Source organism: Oryx dammah, unplaced genomic scaffold (assembly GCF_014754425.2).
Source record: "Oryx dammah isolate SB20612 unplaced genomic scaffold, SCBI_Odam_1.1 HiC_scaffold_18, whole genome shotgun sequence".
Classification (NCBI taxonomy): domain Eukaryota; kingdom Metazoa; phylum Chordata; class Mammalia; order Artiodactyla; family Bovidae; genus Oryx; species Oryx dammah.
The window spans coordinates 102,351,132-102,374,621 of NW_024070202.1; the positions used below are offsets into that span (position 1 = coordinate 102,351,132).

Here is a 23,490-nt window from a genome sequence, read left to right on the forward strand (position 1 = left end):
AGAGGTGGCAAGAATACACAGAAGAACTGTACAGAAAAGATCTTCAGGACTCAGATAATCATGATGATGTGATCACTCACCTAGAGCCAGACATCCTGGAATGTGAAGTCAAGTGGGCCTTAGAAAGCATCACTACGAACAAAGCTAGTGGAAGTGATAGAATTCCAGTTGAGCTATTTCAAATCCTAAAAGATATGCTGTGAAAGTACAGCACTCAATATGCCAGCAAATTTGGAAAACTCAGCAGTGGCCATAGGACTAGAAAAGGTCAGCTTCATTCCAATCCCAAAGAAAGGCAATGCCAAAGAATGCTCAAACTACCACACAACTGCACTCATCTCACACGCCAGCAAAGTAATCCTCAAAATTCTCCAAGCCAGCCTTCAACAGTACATGAACCGTGAACTTCCAGATGTTCAAGCTGGATTTAGAAAAGGCACAGGAACCAGAGATCAAATTGCCAACATCCGTTGGATCATAGAAAAATCAAGAGAGTTTCAGAAAAATGTCTACCTCTGCTTTATTGACTATGCCAAAGCCTTTGTGTGGATCACAACAAACTGTGCAAAATTATTCAAGAGTTGGGAATACCAGACCACCTTACCTGCCTCCTGAGAAATCTGTATGCAGGTCAAGAAAGTACTGTCAGAACTGGACATGGAACAATAGACTTGTTCCAAATCGGGAAAGGAGTACATCAAGGCTATATATTGTCACCCTGCTTATTTAACTTATAAGCAGAGTACATCATGCGAAATGCTGGGCTGGATGAAGCACAAGATGGACTCAAGATTGCTGGGAGAAATATCAATAACCTCAGATATGCAGATGACACCACCCTTATGGCAGAAAGTGAAGACAAACTCAAGAGCCTCTTGATGATAGTGAAAGTGAAAATGTTGGCTTAAAACTCAACATTCAGAAAATGAAGATCATGGCATCTGGTTCCATCACTTCATGGGAAATAGATGGGGAAACAGTGGAAACAGTGGCAGACTATTTTTGGGGGCTCCAAAATCATTGCAGATGGTGACTGCAGCCATGAAATTTAAAGATGCTTGTTCCTTGGAAGAACAATCATGACCAACATCAGTTCAGTCACTCAGTCGTGTCCAACTCTTTGTGACCCCATGAATCGCAGCACGCCAGGCCTCCCTGTTCATCACCATTTCCCGGAGTTCACTCAGACTCACGTCCATCGAGCCTGTGATGCCATCCAGCCATCTCATCCTCTGTCTTCCCCTTCTCCTCCTGCCCCCAATCCCTCCCAGCATCAGAGTCTTTTCCAATGAGTCAACTCTTCTCATGAGGTGGCCAAAGTACTGGAGTTTCAGCTTTAGCATCATTCCTTCCAAAGAAATCCCAGGGCTGGTTGGATCTCCTTGCAGTCCAAGGGACTCTCGAGAGTCTTCTCCAACACCACAGTTCAAAAGCATCAATTCTTTGGTGCTCAGCTTTCGTTATAGTCCAACTCTCACATCCATACATGACTACTGGAAAAACGATAGCTTCGACTAGATGGACCTTTGTTGGCGAAGATGTCTCTGCTTTTTAATATGCTAAACATGACCAACATAGACACCATATTAAAAAGCAGAGACATCTTTGCCAACAAAGGTCCATCTAGTCGAAGCTATCGTTTTTCCAGTAGTCATGTATGGATGTGAGAGTTGGACTATAACGAAAGCTGAGCACCAAAGAATTGATGCTTTTGAACTGTGGTGTTGGAGAAGACTCTCGAGAGTCCCTTGGACTGCAAGGAGATCCAACCAGTCCATTCTGAAGGAGATCAATCCTGAATATTCATTGGAAGGACTGATGCTTAAGGTGAAACTCCACTACTTTGACCACCTGATGTGAAGAACTGACTCATTTGAAAAGACCCTGATGCTGGAAAAGATTGAAGGCGAGAGGAGAAGGGGACGGCAGAGGATGAGATGGTTAGACGGCATCATCGACTTAATGGGCATGAGTTTGAGTAAACTCCAGGAGTTGGGGATGGACAGGGAGGCCTGGAGTGCTGTAATTCATGGGCTGGCAAAGAGTCAGACATGACTGAGCCGCTGAATTGAACTGAGGAATCACTTATGAACCTGGAAAATTGTTAGATTTTTCATCCCCATTAACTGGTAAAGTTCCATGTATCATCTGATGTGTTGATTCAATGTGTTTTCACGCCTCTGGAGGGTCAGGTATTCAACAGGCCAACAAAAATCATTGCCCAGTTGTGACAATTCCATTAGGGTTTTTTTGAAACCCTTAAAAAGTAAAGGTTTTTTTTTCATCCTTATCTTGGTTTTGTTGTTTTTGTTTTCCTTGGACAGAACTTTTAAATTTGTAGTCTTTTCACACTATCAGAAAAAGGGTGTTCCAGAATTCTGTAATCTCCCATTTCAGATGAGTACCTTATGATAAGTCTGTTCCCCTCTTGCCCTCTCCCAATCCCTTGTCAATTAACCCTTTAGCAACCAGAGTGCTCTCTTTAAAATACAAAAGCTGGTCACATTGCTGCTTAAAACCCTTCAATTACTTCTCACTTCTACAAAAACAAATCCAAAGTCTTTAGTATGCCTGGGAGACAGGTGCTAAGTCTTTTCAGTCATACCTGACTCTGATTCTATGGACTGTAGCCTGCCAGGCTCCTCTGTCCATGAATTCTCCAGGCAAGAATATTGGAGTGGGTTGCCATTTCCTCCTCCAGGGGATCTTCCGGATCCAGAGATCAAGCTTGCATCTCTTGCATCTCCTGCACTGGCAGGCGGGTTCTTTACCACTCACTCCAACAGGGAAGCCCTGACTCTCCCATATCTCAGCATTTTGTTCACCATAGCTATCTTCTATTCCAAGAACACACTGAGCTCTTCCTGCTCCAGGACCTTGGACCAGCTTTTATCTCACTTGACTGCTGTTACGCTTTACAAGCTGTTAGCTTCTCACACTTCAGGTCTCAACTCCCATGTCATTTCCCCAGAGAGGCCTTGTCTCTTCCTGTAATTTTGTCTTATTGAAGTATAGTTGATGTACAACACTATTTAAGGTACAGATTCACAATTTTTAAAGGCTACACTTATACATACTATATAATATTGGCTATATGAAGCCTTGACTTTTATAAAGGACTGTCCCTAATGGAATGTATGGATTTTAATTCAATTTATCTTTCAAGAAAGTAATTTTGAGCCAAAGGACAGGGTGTGTGTCGGGGAAGTCCAGTTGAGTGCTTTACAGCTATGCAAATAATTAAGATATACCAATAATTTATTTGACTCATTTTGATTTTTTTTCATATATGTAAACTGTGTGTGCACTACTCACTCTGTTGTGTCCAACTCTTTTCATTTCCATGGATTGTAGCCTGCTAGGCTTCTTTGTCCATGGAATTCTCCAGCAAGAATACTGGAGTAGGTAACCATTCCCTTCTCCAGGGGATCTTCCCAAGCCGGGGATCGAACCCAGGTCTTCTGCATTGTAGGCAGATTCTCTACCATCTGAGCCACCTAGGAACCCCAGTTATAAAGACCCTCTTGAAATTATGCCTCTTGAGATCAAGAATCTTGTGGTGGCATGCTGCCAAATGTTTAACAGGCTTTCCAAAAACAGTCCTAATATAGTATTTGCCTGTGGACATGGGATAAATACCACCACCATGCTAATTTCAAACTGCAATGTGACATCAACTAGATTGCAAAATTACTCCCTAAAAATTTAACAGTTTTCACAAGCCAGGGCAGGCCAGTTCTGACACACCACTGGAACCTAGTCTGGCTTATTTACTGTTGTAAATAAAGAGAACAATGCCAGGCATAGAGTAAGCATGCAACAAATGTTGGTTGAATATTAAACTGGAATAAATTCTCTTTTTTTTTTTTTTTTGGCTGAGCCTCATGGCATTCATTATCTTAGTACCCAGACTAGGGATTAAACCTATGCTCCCTGAAGTAGAAGGACAGAAGTCCCTTATAAATCCTTGCTTCTATTCTATCAATTATAAATTGTAGCTTATGGAGTCCTTTTTGCATTCTAACTGCCAAACTGCAAAGTGAGTACCTAGAGTTTGTAGAGAATTACTCTGAAAATAACTTGTCAAATGAGTCACCAAAGTAAATGAAAGACAAAAGACAGAGGACAAGAGAGGGAAGGGGAGTTGGAAGGGAAGGAAGAGAAAGGAATAGAAAGAAAAGGGAAAGTAAAGCCAAGCTCCTCATTGACTGCCACACCTCTCACTGGTCCACAGACCAATGACACTGGATTCCCTCTGTCAAAACTATAGGTGATGACTCTCATATTAAGAATCAGAATTTCTGGGTGAAGTCCAGGAATCTTCATGTTATCAAGTTACCCTAGTAATTCTGATAGGCACCGAAGTCTGACAACCACATCCAAGGGTACACTGACTAGTGAACTTATGAGAGTGACACCAAGCTCTACTGTCTCCTTGGAACAGTCTGCCCCACCCCAGACTCAAGGCAAATATTCTACAAGCGATCAAATCTTCCTAGATTCTAACTTCCCATTCTAAACCTGGTAAGGAAAGAAAAACATTCCAGTTTCATTGTGATCAAAATAATTCAACTAGACCTGGAAAGTATTTTTGTTGTTGAGAAATACTTGTTTGAATATTTAATATCTTACATTGTCAGGGGACGTTCAGCTTTAAGGGATCCAATATATTATTTTCTTCTTTTGTGTGCTGTTTCTCAAGGACTCTCTATTCCTTATCAGTTCCTGGAAAACAGGAATGAGCAGAGCTGCATGCAGTTCTCAGGACTGAGATCATGAGAAAAGGCACCTGCTTGGATTCCTTTCAGTGACTCCCTTCAGTGACCTTTCACTTAAAGGTCAGTTATGCCCCTCTTACGCAGGATATGGAATGCTTTCTGGCCCTTTGAAGATTGTTATTTGCTTGGCTTTGTTTTTGCTCAGTTTTTTTTATTGCCTAAAGCTGCCGAGGTTAAAGCGTCTGACTCCAGTGCAGGAGACCCGGGTTCAATCCGTGGGTCGGGAAGATCCCCTGGAGAAGGAAATGGCAACCCACTCCAGTATTCTTGCCTGGAGAGTCTCATGGACAGAGGAGACTGGTAGGTTATACAGTCCACGGGGTCACAAAGAGTTGGACATGACTGAGCGACTTCACAAAGCTGCCTTGTATGAAGATATATGAACATGAGTTTCTCCAAATAAAGCACCCTTGTTTCACTCATGACTTGGGTCCCCAGCATCCTTCTCATTGACTCCAGTCCCCAGGTCCCAGTCTACAAAGATCGTGACAGGTGGCGCCCGAATAGGGACCTGGTGAACGCCCTTGGCAAGTGGGCGAAGTGACTGTTAGGACCTACGGAGTTCAGTATGGGTGGGGATATAGTACAAACGTCTGGAAAGCCCCACCACTTTTCTACTTTACTTCATCATTTATTTAAGGTTCAAGGACTTTTGGTTTTGCATCAACAGATAGAGGCTTGTCTCCAAACAGTGGTTAAATATAATCCCTGGTTCCCTGATGAAGGCAGTTTCAACTTAGAAATTTGAAACCAGGTTAAAGAAAATGTTGAACAAGTCGCAAGATGGGGAGAAAATATTCCAATAAATTTCTGGCCCTTGTGGGCCCTCATTAAAGCCACAATCTTGCCATTTCAAGGCAATTCTAGCCCCCTGATATTCGTCAACAAGCAGAACACTCATTATAAGAATATAAATTAGATGATGACTTTACAGAAGGCCCAATTAGAGTAACATAAAATGTTTCAAAACTTTCCCACCATCCCTGCTCCGGCTGTCCCAAGCGCTCCTCCTCCTTCTCTTTTAATGTTCATGAAACTGAAGGTCCCCTCAATTAGAGGACAAAATGAATCTGATGAGGATTCTTCTGATGCTCTCTTTGACACTAAAGCCAACAATACTTTTTTTGATGACAATGATAAGTGCCTAACACACACTCATATTTATGAAAACAGATGATCCACTCATTTTCCTTCACAATGAAGGCTTTGCAATCTCGAGTCTCTGAGGCCGATGATCTTTTTGCCTTTCCTGTCTTAGGAAATGTTTATGCTCAAGGGCAACTAATACCTCAATACGAAGACATTGATTTTTCTCACATGCAACAGAAGAAAAAGGCTGTAACTATATACAGCCCTCATTCACCTTTTACTAAAGAACTCAACGCTATGGCATCTTCTACTGAAAATTTTATTCCTTATGATTGGTGAATTTTGATAAAAGTTTTTCTTAAACCAGAAAAATATCTTCAATGGATAATGTGGTTTCATGATGTGAGCCAAGATCACGCCAATTCTAATGCTCAAGCTGGCACTCCCCAAAACCAAACTACTTTAAAAATGTTAACCGGTATGGGGAAATTTGATTCGGTGAAAGCTCAGATACAATGCCCTCCTTTGTTGCATGAACAATTGAAAGAAAGTGCCCTTGAAGCTTGGGATCAAATTACTCCTTAAGGGGAACATAAAAGTAACTACACAAAGATATTACAAGGGCCTAATGAAGCCTATGCTGATTTTTTAACTAGACTGGACGTTTCTATCTCCCATAATATTGTCAGAGAAGAGACAAGAGTACAATTAGAAAAACTGCTTGCATATGAGAATAAGAATCAGGAGTGTCAAAGAGCCATCACTCCAATTTGTGAGACTGGGAACGTTATTGATTATTTGAAGGCTTGTCGCAACTTAGGATCAGAATCTCAGAAAATGCAAATGTTAGCTGAAGCAATGGCTGCTACCTTTAAAAAGGGGAATGAAGGATATTTTGTTTGTGGAGATAAAAGCCATTTTAAAAAGGATTACCCTAAAAAACACACAGAAAAAATTAGAACTACTAAAAAACCTCCAGGAGTCTGCCCTCAATGTCATAAAGGGGTATATTGGGCTAAAAAGGGGTACATAGCTCTAAGTATGATGTTGAAGGGAACCCTATTTTGGGAAATTCAAAGATGGGGACTCCCCGGGTCCCCATCAACAAAAACCAGGGGCTAACTCCACCTTTTTCCTCAAACCTTCAACATCCAGCAATGCTGCCATTGATATACCAGCCCTAAATGATTTTCTTCTTTTTCCTCAAGCAGTCTCTTCTAGAATACCTACCGGACTTTATGGACCCCTACCCCCACAAACCTTCAGCCTCATACTTGGCCAATCTAGTCTGACTTCTAAAGAAATTACTATTCACCCTGAAATAATTGATTCAGATTATAAGAAAAAAAATTCAAATTATGTCATCACAGATACTATGACAATTTAAAAAGGGGGACAAAATTGCCCAATTACTTCTTTTACCTTACATTTATATTAACTCCTTTAATGGTATATGAACAGGTGGATTTGGTAATACAGATCAAAAGCAATCCTTATGGACATCAAATGTATCTGAATATGCATGACCAAATATAAATATCAAAATTAATGGCAAAAGATCTTCTGGTCTTCTTGATACTGGATCTGACATTACCATTATTTCCAAACATTTATGGCCCAAATCTTGGCCTATACAGAGAATTTCTTGCCAAATTGCAGGAATTTCTCAAACCAAAATACAAGAGGTTTATCAAAATGTCCAAATATATCCATACGAGGGACCAGAAGGCCAGCCTGCAGCCTTACAACCTTATGTGATAGATGCACCCCTTAATTTAATAGGAAGAGATTTACTTATGCAATCGCAAACTCAAATATATATTCCACATTTTTCCTAGGGGCCACTGCTCATTTAACAAACAATACAATTATTAAAATAACTTAGAAAAATGACAAGCCCATTTGCACAGAGCAATGGCCCCTTACAAAAGAGAAATTAGAGGCTGCTAAGGAACTTATAGATACACAATTGAAATTAAAACATATTGAGGAATCTTGTTCCCCTTGGAATTCTCCCATTTTTGTAATAAAAAAGAAATCTGGCAAATGGCATCTTTTAACAGATCTTCAAAAAGTTAATACATCTATGAAACCTATGGGTGCATTACAACCACGAATTCCATCACCTACCACTATTCCTCAAAACTGGCATATTATTATTATAGATATACAGGACTCCTTTTTTACTATACCTTTACACCCTCTAGACCAAGAGAGATTTGCTTTCTCTTTTCCTTATCATCATCATATTGGGCCTCATAAATGGTATCAATGGACTATGTTGCCTCAAGGAACTATGAATTCTCCCACCATGTGTCAATATTATGTAGCCAAAGCACTTGAACCTGTGAGAAAACAATTTCCTGACTTTCTTTATATTCATTATATGGATGATATATTGTTTTCAGCTCCATCTATTTTAGAAACTCAACAGATGTTTGACATAGCTCAACAATGCTTAAAAGCTTCTAAACTAATCATTGCCCTTGAAAAGATTCAAACATCTACACCTTACTATTACTTAAGATTTGTTGTTAATAGACAACATATTACTCCCCAACTAACACAGACTCATGTTAATAAATTATCAACCTTGAATGGTTTTCAAAAACTTTTAGGCGATATAAATTGGATTAGACCCTCTTTAGACATTACAAATTATCAACTGACTAATTTATTTAACACTTAAAAAGAGATCCCAATTTAAATAACCCTCGTTCACTTTCACAATAGGCACGAGAAAAACTCTAATACAAAATAAATTGCAAAAACAATTTCTTACTCGTATTAGACTTGATTTACCTCTAGAATTATTTATATTCCCCTCTCTCCATTCTCCCATAGGACTTCTTACCCAACAATACCCAGTAGAATGGCTCTATACCCATTTTAGAGGGACAGTCACTTACACCCTATCTTGATTTGATCACTCTAATCATTATCAATGAAGAAATAGAGCTAAGACTCTAATTGGCTCTGATCCTCATAAAATTGTAGTCAGTCAGTTCAGTCACTCAGTTGTTTCCGACTCTTTGCAACCCCATGAATCGCAGCACGCTAGGCCTCCCTGTCCATCACCAACTCCCGGAGTTCACTCAGACTCACGTCCATCAAGTCGGTGATGCCATCCAGCCATCTCATCCTCTGTCATCCCCTTCTCCTCCCCAATCCCTCCCAGCATCAGTCCTTTCCAATGAGTCAACTCTTCACATGAGGTGGCCAAAGTACTGGAGTTTCAGCTTTAGCATCATTCCTTCCAAAACACCCAGGGCTGATCTCCTTTAGAATAGACTGGTTGGATCTCCTTGCAGTCCAAGGGACTCTCAAGAGTTTTCTCTAACATCACAGTTCAAAAGCATCAATTCTTCATATTAATAAATTTCAATTTGAGAACACATTACAAACTTCTACCGATTTCCAAATAGCCTTTCTGGAATATTTTGGAGAAATTTCATTTCATTATCCTTCTAACAAACTCTGGAATTTCTTCAAAAATACCGAATTTATTATCTCTCACATTGTCACAATCACAACCTATACCTCAAACTGATGTTTTCTATATAGATGGGACTAAAAACGCCAAAGCCTCATTCTGGTCTCTCAAAGAATATAAAGCCTTTTATACTAAATTTCACTCTGCTCAACAAAACGAATTATATGCTCTCATTCAGGTTATTCACCTACATTCTTACCCTATTAATATAGTTTCTGACTCCTTATACTCAGTTTTTGTGTTAAGAAATATAGAAACTTCTACCATAAATTTGAATCAATCTATTATCCAACAACTTTTTCTTGAACTACAATCTATAGTTAAGAACCCACTTCCCCCATTTATATTATCCATATTCAAACACATTCTTTCTTCCTGGCCCTATGGCTCACGGCAATGAACAAGCTGATAAACTTGTCTCTTTTGCTACTCCTGAAGAGCAACATGCTCTATTACACAATAATCCTGGCTCATTACATCAAATTTGGAAAATTCCATACCGACATGCTTTAGAAATCATTAATAACTGCTCTACTTGTAGGCCCCTACATCTTTGACCCATTGCACAAAGTATCAGTCCTCGAGGATTACAAGCCAGTGAACTATGGCAAATGGATGTAACTCATTGCCCTGAATTTTCTCCCTCTTCCTTCTTCCCTGTCTCAATCGATACAAATTATTCTTTTATATGGGCCACACCTCCCTGAGGTGAAACTACAGAACATGTTATAACTCACCTATCAACTTGCTTTACAATAATGGGAGCACCCAGTTCTATAAAAAGAGACAATGGCCCTACCTATATTTCTAGGCAATTCAAACAATTTTTGCGATCATTTTCTATTAAACATATTACAGGTATTCCTTATAATCCACAAGCACAGGGCACAGTTGAACGAGCACATCACACACTGAAACTACAAATAAAAAAATTTTAAAAGAGGGAATACACAGGAACACTTCTATCTTCCTTATCCAGAGCAGACTTTACTAGATTCCACTGCAATATATTCTTTAATCCTATAACTATTGTTAATACAGCTTTATTTGTTTTAAATGTTTTAAACTTACTGCAAGGAGATAGTTTGACAAAAGCAGAAAAACATTTTGAGGCATTGAAGGATACACCTCCCTTCCTCTGCCCATTTGGTATCAAGACGGGTTGACTAAACAATGGATATCTGGAGAATTAATATTACAGGGAAAGGGGTATGCTTGCATTTGTCCAGATGGAGCCAACGAAATCAGTTGGCTCCCTCTTTGGAAGATCCACCCCAGGGGAGCCACCTGCATTCAAGATACAGAAGAAACCGCAAAATCCCCAGGAGAAGTTTCCAGTACAAGCCATGGCAGCTTTAAAAATTTCCAAGAAATGCCACACTTGATGTCATTGACCTTATGATCTCCCTACTTGGGGACAGATAAAATCCTTTACTAATCAAGCTGAAAATCTGGTTTCTCAACAGGGAATGCCTCGGAATCCTGAAAACATTTTTTGTTGCTATGCTTGCTTTTGCTTCCTCCACTCAGGCTGACTTGATTAATCACACTTACTGGGCTTATATACCTAACCCCCCTTTATTGCAGGTTATAGAATGGACAGATATAGTACCGATCGTATCCATTAATGACTCAGTACGTATGCCCCCTCCTTGGAGCTTGGAGGGGCCCTCTCATCCTGAGGAAGAAGGAAGACTAATTAACATTTCTCTAGGCTATGAAATCCTTCCTTTACACATGGGCCCAGCAGAATTACGTATTATTGTTAGTCGACAAACATGGGCTTTCGTCCTGCCTCCAAAAAAGAACTTCCACATTGTTTAGACTGCTTACTGCCCTGTCCTTTTATGAGAACCATGTCAATACTACCAAAACTCTAGGAAAAGGACAAAAGTTGGAATGTAAGGAGTTTACTTATAAGGATTTTAAATATACTCCTGTTTACTGAGATACATGTCAAGCTAAATGTTTGTGGCCAATTACACCACTGTTGATTGGAAGCCTTATGGTATGTGGTTAACTAACTGCTCAGATGATATTAATAGTACTATGTGTGATTATGTTACTCAAGTAACATGGAAAATTACCAACAGTCAATGGAACACTTCCATGACAAAGGACTCCTTGGCTGGCTTGATGGCAGAATGGCACCTCCTTGCCCTCAAATCATCCTCAATAAATGAATTGGGCCTGAACAATGGGACATCTGGAAGCTTGCTACAAGTACTGAAAAACTTGGAACTTAGACTAGATATTTCACAGGGACCAGTCATAGTCATAGTAACTATTCCTTCCATTATAATCATTCATATTTTATACAAGCTTGTGTTCCCCTTCCTTTAGTTATAGCCATAGGAAACTTACAGTTTAATAAGACTTTACGTTCTGTGACTTGTATAGATTGAAAATTGTATACTTGTCTTAATTCCTCTATTTCTCTAAAAAAACAAATCCCTTTTGATTCTTCGATCTCGACGTAGTCTGTGGTTGCCAGTAGATCTCCACTGACCCTGGAAAGAGGGTCCCGTGGCAAGACTTGTCTCCCGGTTACTAAATTACTCTGACGATCTAAGCAATTCATTAGATGGTTGATTGTTTTTGGGGGGTTAATAGCCATTTGCACCACTGCTGCTGTTGCAGATGTTGCTTTACAAACTTCAATTCAAACACAAAACTTTATTCAAAATTGGACTAAAGATGCTCATACTATATGGGTTACTCAGGTTCAGACAGATGAAAAAGTTCAAGATAAAATTCAGGAATTAAAAACAGCCATCCAATGGGTTTGAGATCAATTAATAGATTTACAAAAACAAATATTAAGTTGTGATTGGAATTCTACTCACTTTTGTATCACTCCTTTTCAGTTCAACCATAGTGCTTACAACTGGGAACAAATCAAATTTCATTTACAAGATACACATAATCTTCCTTAAATGTACAATTCTTGCAAAAGGAAATCCTTGAAATCTTCTCTAAGAGTCTACCCTTTTCCAACAACTTGGAAACCTTAGCTGAACAGCTAGCTGATCAATTATCTGGGCTAAACCTTCAAAGATGGTTTCAAAGCATTACACATAGTATTGGATCTGGAACTATAATGCTGATAATTATCCTGGTGATTATATTTGTCATATACCAATGCCTTTCAACTAACATTGTTCAAACTAAACAAACTCAATTGGTCAGAGCCTCTTTCACAAAGTATCTACAGTCACCCCCAATTATGAAAAAATAAAAAAGGGGAACTGTCAGGGGATGTTCAATTTAAGGGATCCAATATGTTATTTTCTTCTTTTGTGTGCCGTTTCTCAAGGACTCTCTATTCCTTATCAGTTCCTGGAAAACAGAGATGAGCAGAGCTGCGTGAAGTTCTCAGGACTGAGATCATGAGAAAGCACACCTGCTTGGATTCCCTTCAGTGACTCCCTTCCGCAGCTCCCTTCAGTGACCTTTTTCTTAAAGGTAATCTATTCAGTTATGCCCCTCTTACTCAGGATATGGAATGCTTTCTGGCCCCTTGAAGATTGTTATTTGCTTGGCTTTGTTTTTGCTCAATTTTTTAACTACCTAAAGCTGCCTTGTATGAAGATATAGGAACATGCGTTTCTGCAAATAAAGCACTCTTGTTTCACTCAAGACTTGGGTCCCCTGTGTCCTTCTTGTCGACTCCAGTCCCCAGGTCCCAGTCTACAAAGACCATGACATTGCATTGATTGTTATCATTGTTACTGTTATTAGCTAACACTTACTGAGGCCTTGAGTAAGTGTTAGTTGCTCAGCTGTGTCTGAATGTTTGCAACCCAGTGGACTGTAGCCCACCAGACTATTCTATCCATGGAATTCTCCAGGCAAGAATACTGGAGTAGATAGATAGCCATTCCCTTCTCCAGGAGATCTTTCCATGCCAGGGATCAAACCCAGGTCTCCCTCATTACAGGTGGATTCTTTACCCTCTGAGCCACCAGGTAAGCCCAAGAGACTATTTCTAAAGTCTGGAAAACCAACTATACCTCAGTCTGATCAATAGGATCAATATTTTACTGCTGCTGTTCACCATTTTGTTCCTTTCTGAAATGGTAAAATAATAAGTACAAAAGAACTCTGAAAAGCAAAATTGCAAGACCAAACCTGCCCTCATTTTAAGTTAAGACAAGGGGGGAACTTCCCTGAGGGTCCAGCGACTAAAACTCCACCTTCCAAAACAGGGGACTTGAGCTCAACTCCTGGTCAGGGAACTAAGATCCCACATGCTGAGGGACTAGTGAGCCTGTGCTCTAAAGCTAGAAAGAAGCCCTCACGCCATGATGAAAGATTCCAAGTGCTGCAACTAAGACCCAATACAGCCAAATATAAAATAACTTCTAAATAAATAAAGATGAGAGGGCAAAACATGCCCAAGATAGTCTTAAGAAAAATGGTAGCAAAATCCTCTGTTAAATTATAGGAAATACACATGACAGTCTGCTCAGCCCACGCCAATCCAAAACTTTCTCCAAAAACTGCCCTCCCACCCCCGTCCCGCTGCCCTCCACTGCCCAGCTGCTTCTGTGCATAAGCCTGACTCTTGGCTGCAACTGATGTAGCTCAAGTATGAACACCTGACCAGGCCTGGCCAGTGGGATGCAGGGAGAGCATCTTTTGGGGATGTAGAGAGCACATTGGTATCTTCTGTTAGCTGGATCTAAGGAGAGAAGTCTGGGACTTGTAAGGCGGCAAGGTCCATGGGCAAGCACAACACACTGGTCTTGAGGGCACACAGTCTGAATGCTCAGTGACCACAGGCCCTAGATAAATGTGAGGAGGCAGAGCCTGGGTCCCCGACAATGTTCACAGCCTGGATCAGGCCCACCCAGTGCTCAACCTCACTCTTGTTTCTGGCTGCAGCCAGGGCAGGCAGATTTTCATTTCTTGTGGCCAAAACAGAATGAGCAGTGCAGAGGGGCAAGCCGTTTGGTCCCTCTGAGGAACCATGACCATTTGGGTTACCAGATCTGCCTCTGATTCCCTCCTGAAACAAGGTCCCCCTGCCATAGTCCCGATCACCTCTGGATTTTCTCCCAGCCTGCAGCTGGTTTGCCTGAGTGCTGGACTTGCCCTTCCCAGGACCACCTCCCTGCACCCTGGTTCAGCCTTCCTGCATGTTTGCGTTCTGTTTTTCAATTGCACCCTTGACAGCAGAGTTGGAGCCCACTGTCACTCAACAGCTCCAACTCCCCGTGTCATCTGTGTCCTTTGCATCTTTCGCCAACAATGTCCAGCAAAATCCAAACCCTTCACATGACATAATACATGCTGTTGACTGGAGGCATTGATTTAGCCTCTTTTTCCACCAAATTCACCAGACAGTGAGAAAACAGCACCTCCAGGAAACTCAAGCAGACAAATCTTTGGTTAAACCCTTAACTTGAAGGGACCCAGGCTGCTCTTTCCCCACCTCCCTTAGACATATCCTCCCTACCGAGACTGCTGGGCTGTACCTGGGATATAAATGGTGCCACCATTGCTCCAATGCGACACAGGGAGCCACTGGTCCCCAGCCCCAAAGCACGCATCGTCGTGGGGTAGACCTGGATGGGGGCAGTGTAGAAAGCATCCGTTAGTTTAGACTCCTCCTTTCCCAAGTCCTCTGTTCTTCCCTCCCTGGGTCAGGCTTTGATAATATATAAAAGGCCAAATAGTCTGTATAGACAGGATAAGAATAGAAGATGTTCATTTTCTCAGGTACACAACTTTGAGATTTAACAGTATCAGATAATGAACATTTAGAAATTATCCTTTCAGTGAGCAAATTCCAAAATATGTGTTTAATACTCCAAATGTGATTTTAGAAAGCTAAACTTTGGAATCAGATAGAGTTCCACCTTAGAGCTATAAACATATAAGGTGGTTCTACTGAATGGAAAGAAAATACACCCCAAATAACAATCCAAGCAAATCTTTAATATAGATATAGGGAACTGACTGAAGGGTCAGATACATACCACACCATCCCCCATGTTTGCATTTTAAAACCATATGGCACAATCCACTTTCTTTCATTTATAGCAAGACCTCGTTAATCTGCAATGCAGGAGACCCAAGTTCGATCCCTGGGTCAGAAAGATCCCCTGGAGAAGGAAATGGCAACCCACTCCAGTATTCTTGCCTGGAAAATTCCATTGACAGAGAAGCCTGGCAGGCTACAGTCCATGGGGTCACAACCCTCAGACATGACTTATTGATTAAACCACCAAAAATCTGTACTTCATTGATTCAGAATTCTTGATAGGCAAATATTTAATAAAGAAGATTATAGGAAGAATATATAGGGAGAATATATGAAAGAATGCTTCTTAATTTTGGAAATTTTTCTCTGAATGCTATGTAATACTGATCAGTTTTTATCAATTCACCAAAGTAAAGCATGTGACCTCTCTACACACCATCAGTCAGATGCAATAAGATGCTATCCTGCCCCAGGGGAAACCACTGTATTTATAAAAGACGACCTGGGGGCTGAGTGCCTTTTCATGGAGTTCTTTTCTTTTTGTAGAAAATGAGATTACTGGCTATTGAGAACAATGGATTCAGATACACAGAGATGATCTTTGCTCTAATATTAATATTTTTGTTTTTTGACAATTCTAGGAGATGAAATAAGAATCTTTTGGTACACATCTTTGATTTGTTTTTAAGCCATAAGTATCAGGGGGAAAAAATACTTAGAAGCAACCCTTTAAATGAACATGTTCCAAAATATGTTAAATTGAATATTCCAAATATAACCTTACAGAGGTACACCACAATACATATAGACCTTTAAGTTCACAAATTCACAATAATTTTAGATTTTGTCAATGGAACTAAATGAAGAATTGTGTACTGATATATGTCAAATATGTTATAATATCCTATTTTTAATCTGCATGAGAGGAAAAGAATATTTTTTCCCTGTGGCTTTAATGATTTTGATATGTAATATCTGTATTCTGAACAGACTTTTACCTTTCCTGATATGAAAATGAATGCAGCCTTAGCAGTCCCTACAGCACCACTTTCTTTAGCTCAATGAAAGACAAAGCCAGTTAGTTAAAATACCGTTTCCTATTCAGACATTGCTTATTTCTAGGAATGTTTGCTCTTTAAACTGGGGCTTTCTGAGGAGCCCCCTCAGAGGTAGATGTATTAAGTATATGGAATACTTCAATAAATTAAAGATAAATTACTCTTATATTTGAATTTAAGCCACACACAACAAACAGCAGAGTGGGATGTGATCTTTCAAAAGAAAAAAGTTGAAAAATACATTCTAATTTCTAAAAGAGAGAAATAGGGTGCTTTACATTTTATCAGCAACAAGCAGGTATCGGCCCTATTTCTTCAGGAAGCAGGGTAAACGGGCAATGAGGTTTTTTTGGTGGTGGTGGGGGGTGGTTAACGTGAATGTGATTTACTGAGAAAGGGAGAAGGTCCTATCTTTCTTCTCAGAGACTGGCTTTCACTAGACCCCGTGGGGCAGGAGAAAGACCACATCAAATATACCTTCTGGTGTCATTTTAATAGGATGTTTTTAGAAACTCATCAAAAGTCAGCAGAAGCCAGGGATGTGTTATCTACAGACGAACACCTTGATGTAAGCAACCCCTTCCCCAAAACTAACCTCAGCAGTGTAAATGTAGATGGTGTTGAAGTTGGCTGCCACCAGAGCCCTCAGCATGAAGAGGAAGCCGATGAGGCCGGCACTAGGGAACCGGAAGGGAGACATTACAAATGCAGTATGGGAGGACCTTCTGAGGCCCCCATCCCGGCGCATTATAGCGGCCAACACACACACCCAAGGAGACCAGGTCCCCAGGGTGCGGCTCATCAGCTGGCCGGGCCATGGGGTCCTAAAGCAAAAGCCTGACTCAGACCTTCAATCCCATTCCCCCAAAGGGTGCCATTCCAGCCTATCCTCCCCCTAGTATGAGCACACCTCTGTGACCACTCCTGGAAAATGGTACAGTGTGCAGAATAAGTCATACATATTATGAACGAGCCCACCCTAGAGTGACAAATTGAGTGCAGTGAATTTTCCCACCACAAGTATGCTGTCTACATCACTGTCTTGACAGTGGTGCAGCTCATTTGGTCAGCGACTAGAGTCCCCATTCTCAAGGAAGCTTTGTATAAAGATCCTAAATATCTTGGAGAGCATACTCAACACCCCCAGGCTAGTCCTGTTTCAGGGCCAAAAAGGAGCAGGATGGGCAGAGGCAGCTTGTACTCTACTTTCCTAGGGAAAGGGACCTGTTCCTGATGTGCACTGAAGGCCATGGGTCAGGAGACCTCATTTTATTTTACTTTTTTTTTTTTCTGGCTATGGGGCATGTGGCATCTTAGTTCCCCAACCAGGGATCGAACCTGCCCTCTCTGCAGTGGAAGCATAGAGTCTTAACCACTGGACTGCCAGAGAAGTCCCCAGGAGACCTCATTTTAAAACCACCACTCAAAACTAGATTGTTCCAAAGCAAAAAGAGAGCAAATACCTTGAGGTGCAAATATTGAGGAGCAGGAAGAATAAAGCCGTACATCCCATGGTAATAGAAAGGCTCAGCCGTCTCCCAAGGAAATTAATGCCCAGGATGTTTAAAGGATTCACTGGGGAAAAAAAAAAAAAAAAACAAAGACAATTTTCAGAACTTTGACAGCAAATGGCATTTATCAACACTGGCATGGTTTCCTCCTTGTCATTTCATAAAGAAACAACTTAATCCAAACCTCATGGGTATTGCAGCCAAGACACAGTCACACTGTCATCAACATCATGCTCTTTCCACATCCTTTTCCCATGTGGGTCCGAGAAAAACAAGTATTGGTGTATGCGAAGTATATTTTATGCCCAGGATGTGTATTACTGCATATAGGTCTATTGTAAACTGCCCACTTGTTTGATCTATAAATATTTTATGCTATTTTTCAAATTCAAAATGCCATGAATTTTTTTTTGGGGGGGGGGTGGTATATAACACAGTATGTGGAACTTCCCCAACTAGGGATCAGACCCACAGCCCCTGCAGTGGAAGCATGGAGTCTTACCCACTACCAGGGAAGTCCAAGGTGCCAATGATTAAGTACCATTATTTTATGCCTATTAAAGCAGAAACAGTGCTTCCAAAGGGAAACCTAACACGTCACTGTAAGACATATCCCATTTGCAAAGATATTACAATGTGAGGGAATGCATCTTAGATTGACTGGATAAAGTTATTCAAAGCTCTACGCCTCCAGACTTGTCCTCCCTACATGCACCCACACTGGAGACACATCAGCATGATCTGGGGACTCGTCTAGTCCTACCAGGCAGGAGCCAAGTATATGACAGGCCACTCTTCTCTGTGAGGCTCCGAGTTGCCTGTCCCCCACCCAAAACAGAAAGCCACCCAACGGAGAAAGACATTCACGAGCGATTTCGCCAATGGTGCTGATAATCATGGTCCTGTAGTCGGAGGGGGCGAACATGTGGCAGTAACAGGGGCTCTGGCTCTCCTCCGAGACCCCCACGGTCACGGCCACCTCGGACTCAGACCGTGAGCCACAGACTAGGTCCCGCTCCAGCAGCTCGGCACTGGCCAGGATGACCCCGTAGTAGGCAAAAGAGATGCCCAGCCTGGAAGCAAAAAAAAGACGGGCATCAGGAAAGGCTGTCTCCAGGCCTGAAGAAGGGGTAGCCCCGTGAGAGGTGGGGAGAAGCAGGGAGAGCTTTTCAGGTGGAAGGCACGGTGTGTGGGAGGGGAAAGGAGGAGAGGGGAAAGTGGGGTCACATTTCGGGGGGAGACTGGAGCGTGGCCTTCACCAGAGACTGCACGGGGAGAAACGGATTTGCAAGAAAAAGGAGAAAGGGCTCAGAGGACCCCTCAGGCCAGGAGAGAATTTTGTCACAGAGTCAGACCAGAACTAAGACCACGTTGAAACTTCCCCCCTCATTCTTTAGCTCATGTACTCTGTTCATTTAGCCCGGAATACACAGAGTTAACTATCAGAGCACCGTTGCTCGTGCCCAAACAACTTATTAAGTTCCCATCCCAGGTGGTCCCGGGTTTGTTATGGCCACTACTTGTAAGTAAGTTCATTTTCAGCCTAGAGAACTTGCAAATAAGCAGATAGGGGCGGTAGAGTAAAAATAACCAATAACGATTTGAAGTTTTGCAGAAACCTTGTGAGCAAACAGAAGAACAAAGAAATGTTAAGCTTCCCTTGAAGGCCAGTGGCTCCAAGAAGTCTGCAACCCGTCGTGACCCTTTCATCTCAAACCCTCCCACCTTCATCTTCCCCTCAGCTAAAGAGTGGCCTGAAGGCTACTCTAAGTTCAGATGGTTCTTTGAAACTTTAGTCCACCATCCTCCCAGTCTGGATAAAGTCGCTATAATTTGCCTCAACACCTTGTCTTCTACTTGCCTGTTATGTGGCAAGCAGCGCAAGCTTAGACTGGGTAACAGTTTCCTTCTCTGCAGCTACTCCAACATGCGAGCGCAAACTTAGTGCTTTAAATAGTTCACAGCTATTATCTCACAGTCCTGGAGGTCAGCACTTCAGTAGGTCTGGCTGACTTCTCTGCTCAGTATCTCAGGAGGCAGAAACGCCAGTGTAGGCAGGGCTGCTCCACTTTTTATGGGAGAATCCATCTTCAAGCTGATCCAGACGGTTGGCAGAACCCAGCTGCACAGGCTGAAGGACTCCTGTCCACATCCTCGCCGGCTGCCGACCAGTGGTTTTCAGCTTCTGCAGGCTCTGCTTGTTCCTCGTCTGAGGAGCCAGCAAGGGCAGTCGGGTCCTCTTCGTGCACCTGCCTTACCTCACACTTCTCTTCTGCTGCAGCTCTGATTCCAGCTGGGGGGACTTCTCTACTTTTATAAGACTCAGGTGATTAGATTGAGCCCAGCTGCCTAATCCAGGTTACGCTCCCTGTTTTAGGTCCGATAACCATACTTATGACATCCATGCGCTGCCTTCACACCCACAGTCAAGTGAGTGTTTCATTAAATCACCAGGTGTTGGAAATCTTGGGAGTCATCTTTAGAATTCTGCCTTTCGGAGGTCAGGAAGCCATGCAAGGTTTTTTTGCTTTTGCTTTATATTTCCTTCATCTCTCTCTCTCTCTTTTTTTTTTGTGTGTGTGTCTAGTCTTAAATATTTTTATATATTTAAAATAAATATAAATTTTTATATATTTAAAATAAAATTTATTTTATTTAAATATAAACATAGCATACAGAAAAGTTCATATATCAAACTGAAGAAAAAGAGTAAAGTCAGCCTCCTAGAAGCCCCCCTCATGCCTATTTTACGGAAATGGTTATTAAAGCCACAGGTAAAAGACATATGGGGACAATTAGGGGAAATTACATATATTCTGCGCACTGCATGATACTAGTGATGATTGTTAATATTTTTTCATATTTATTTGGCTGCACCGGATCTTAGTTGTGGCAAATGATATCTTTAGTTGCCGCTCTTTAATTGCAACACGTGGAATCTAGTTCCCTGACCAGGGATCAAGCCCAGGCCTCCTGCATTAGGAGTGCAGAGTCTTAGCCAATGAACCACCAGCCAGTCCCACAAATGTTAACCTTGTTGGTGTGATTATAGGGTTTGAATCACCTAAGAAAATGTCCTCAAGTAGTTGAGACTCCTAATGAAGTACCTGGGGATGAAATGGCATGAAGCGTTGGGCCTACTTGAAAATACTTCAGAACAGGAAAAACAGCCAAAGCAAATGGGTGAATATCTGTGACTGTCAGATCTAAGTGGCAAGTAAATCAGACTTCATCATGGTATCCTCTCTGCTCTCTTGTGAGCCTGGAAACTCTCATCATGAAATATTGAAATATCTAAAAAGAAGACAATAATCACCTAGCTTTAAATTTTGCTTAATTTCCAAATACTGAGAGTATTTTAAAAATTAAAAAGTCTCAAAAGGAGACATATCAACGTACTTTTAGTGATTATATCTGGGAAAGGCAGACAACCAATTTCCTGAATTCAAACACAATCGTTAAGTTTCTACTGTTCTGAAACTTTCTATAAGTGGAAGCATGTATTATGCATTCTGTGTCTGACTTGCTTTGCTCATTTGTAAGATTCAGCCATGTTGAGGGCAGAGCATGAGTTTTCTCATTTTTATTATTGTATGGTATTCTATTTTACAAATATAACACAATTTATCCATTATACTGTTGATGGGCATATGGGTTGTTTTTAGTTTGGGGCTGTTACAAGTAAAATAATGCTATTTTGTTTTACTTGGCATATCTGTTGACTATAAATCTAGGAGTGAAACTGCTGAGCTATAGGTTATGCACACTTTCAACTGCAGTAGAAATTGTTAAACAGTTTTTCAAAGTGGTCATGCTAACCTGAAATCCAACTATCAGTGTATAAAACTTCTATTTACTTTACATCCTTCCCATGCTTGATTGGGAAGATCTCCTGAAGAAGGAAATGGCAACCCACTCCAGTACTCTTGCCTGGAAAATCCCATGGACAGAGGAGCCTGGTAGGCTACAGTCTGCTGCTGTTACTACTAACTCACTTCAGTCCTGTCCGACTCTGTGTGACCCCATAGACAGCAGCCCACCAGGCTCCCCCATCCCTGGGATTCTCCAGGCAAGAACACTGGAGTGGGTTGGCATTTCCTTCTCCAATGCATGAAAGTGAAAAGTGAAAGTGAAGTCGCTCAGTCGTTTCTGACTCTTCGCGACTCCATGGACTGCAGCCCACCAGGCTCCTCCATCCATGGGATTTTCCAGGCAAGAGTACTGGAGTGGGGTGCCATTGCCTTCTCCGGCTACAGTCTATGGGGTCGCAAAGAGCAGGACATGACTGAGCGACTTCACTTTCTTTCTTTCAACACTTGATACAGTTTTTTTAACTTAGCCATTCAGGTGGATTTGTAATGGTTTCTCATTTGGTTTTAATTTGTATTTCCCTGGAGACTTTAAGGTTGAACATGCTTTCATGTATTTATTTGATACACATTTCTGGTCAAGTGGCTGTTCAAGTCTCTGGCCTATTTCTCTACCAGGTCAGGTATGATTTTCTTGTTGAAATAAGTTATATAACAGTAACATATATTAATAATATATATAACATGTATATATAATTTGTTGGACATAATATACTATACATTTCTTTTCTCAGTTGGTGGCATACTTTTCAGGCTCTTAACTTAATGTAGGCAAACTCACAAATCTTTTATTTTAGTGTTAGTACTTTTTGTGTCCTATTTAGAAAATCTTTGCACAGAGTGAACCACTGAATCTATTCCTTTGAATATGACTCTCAGTGACCTCAGAGAATCAGTCCTGGAAAGTGATGAGGGAAGAGACCAGGCTGCAAAAGGTTAGTACAGAACTCAAATGAAAAAATTTTAAAAACTGGTTATAGATGATTTGGATTTTTTCTCTCTTTTTATATTGTTATTTTATATCTATTTTTTTGGTCTGTGGTGTTAAGCAAAAAGATAAGGCATTCCTGGTGTCTGCCTTGAGTTTTCTCCCCAGAGCACTCAGGAAGAGTTTACTTCAGTAGACTTTCTCCCACTGAAAATGTTTGTTTATTTGAACCTAGTTTTTTTTTTTTTAATTAGAGTATAATTGCTTTACAATGTTGTATCAGTTTCTGCTGTACAACAATGTGAATCAGCTGTAATTATACACATATCCCATCCCTCTTGAACCTCTCTAAACCTAATTTTTAATTAATAATACCATTCTTACCATATGACCCAGATCTGTAACGTGGTCCGTAAATATTTAGCATCCAATAAGTCTGCAAATCTTCCTCTCTTTTCCTGGGGTAGTGAAAGGGGGAGACAGGACAGATTAAGTGGGTTAATAATGGGCAAAGTTGACTCTAATATTTTAGATCAGAGAAAGCAAGAACAATGTGGGAATGTTGTGCAGAGAGACAGCCACTCCACTCCCTGAATACCCTTCACCCAAACCCATAAATACTGGCTTTAACGCATTTGTCTCAGTCAATCAGTCTCTGCATACTTTTTATTATCACTGGCAAGTACCAAGACCCACTGAATTTAAGATTCTAACCCTTTCACTCTTCTCCTTCTCACCAGTATTGGTGAGAAGTAGACAAGAGTACAGAAAATAG

General features: G+C 41.1%; 1 protein-coding gene and 1 non-coding gene across 2 annotated transcripts in view; both read right to left on the minus strand.

The window, feature by feature from the left end:
• SVOPL (SVOP like) overlaps positions 1-23,490 on the minus strand; it is an 88,840-nt gene that overhangs the window by 26,574 nt on the left and 38,776 nt on the right. The window contains exons 9-13 of the mRNA XM_040259963.1: positions 23,100-23,173; positions 18,786-18,991; positions 17,871-17,982; positions 17,003-17,084; positions 14,841-14,930 (exon numbers count right to left, since the gene is read on the minus strand). Coding sequence (XP_040115897.1) covers positions 14,841-14,930; positions 17,003-17,084; positions 17,871-17,982; positions 18,786-18,991; positions 23,100-23,173 — 564 coding nt within the window. The remainder of the gene's footprint in view (positions 1-14,840; positions 14,931-17,002; positions 17,085-17,870; positions 17,983-18,785; positions 18,992-23,099; positions 23,174-23,490) is intronic.
• TRNAC-ACA lies at positions 3,432-3,503 on the minus strand. The gene has a single exon. It is a non-coding gene; the product is annotated as a tRNA-Cys (tRNA).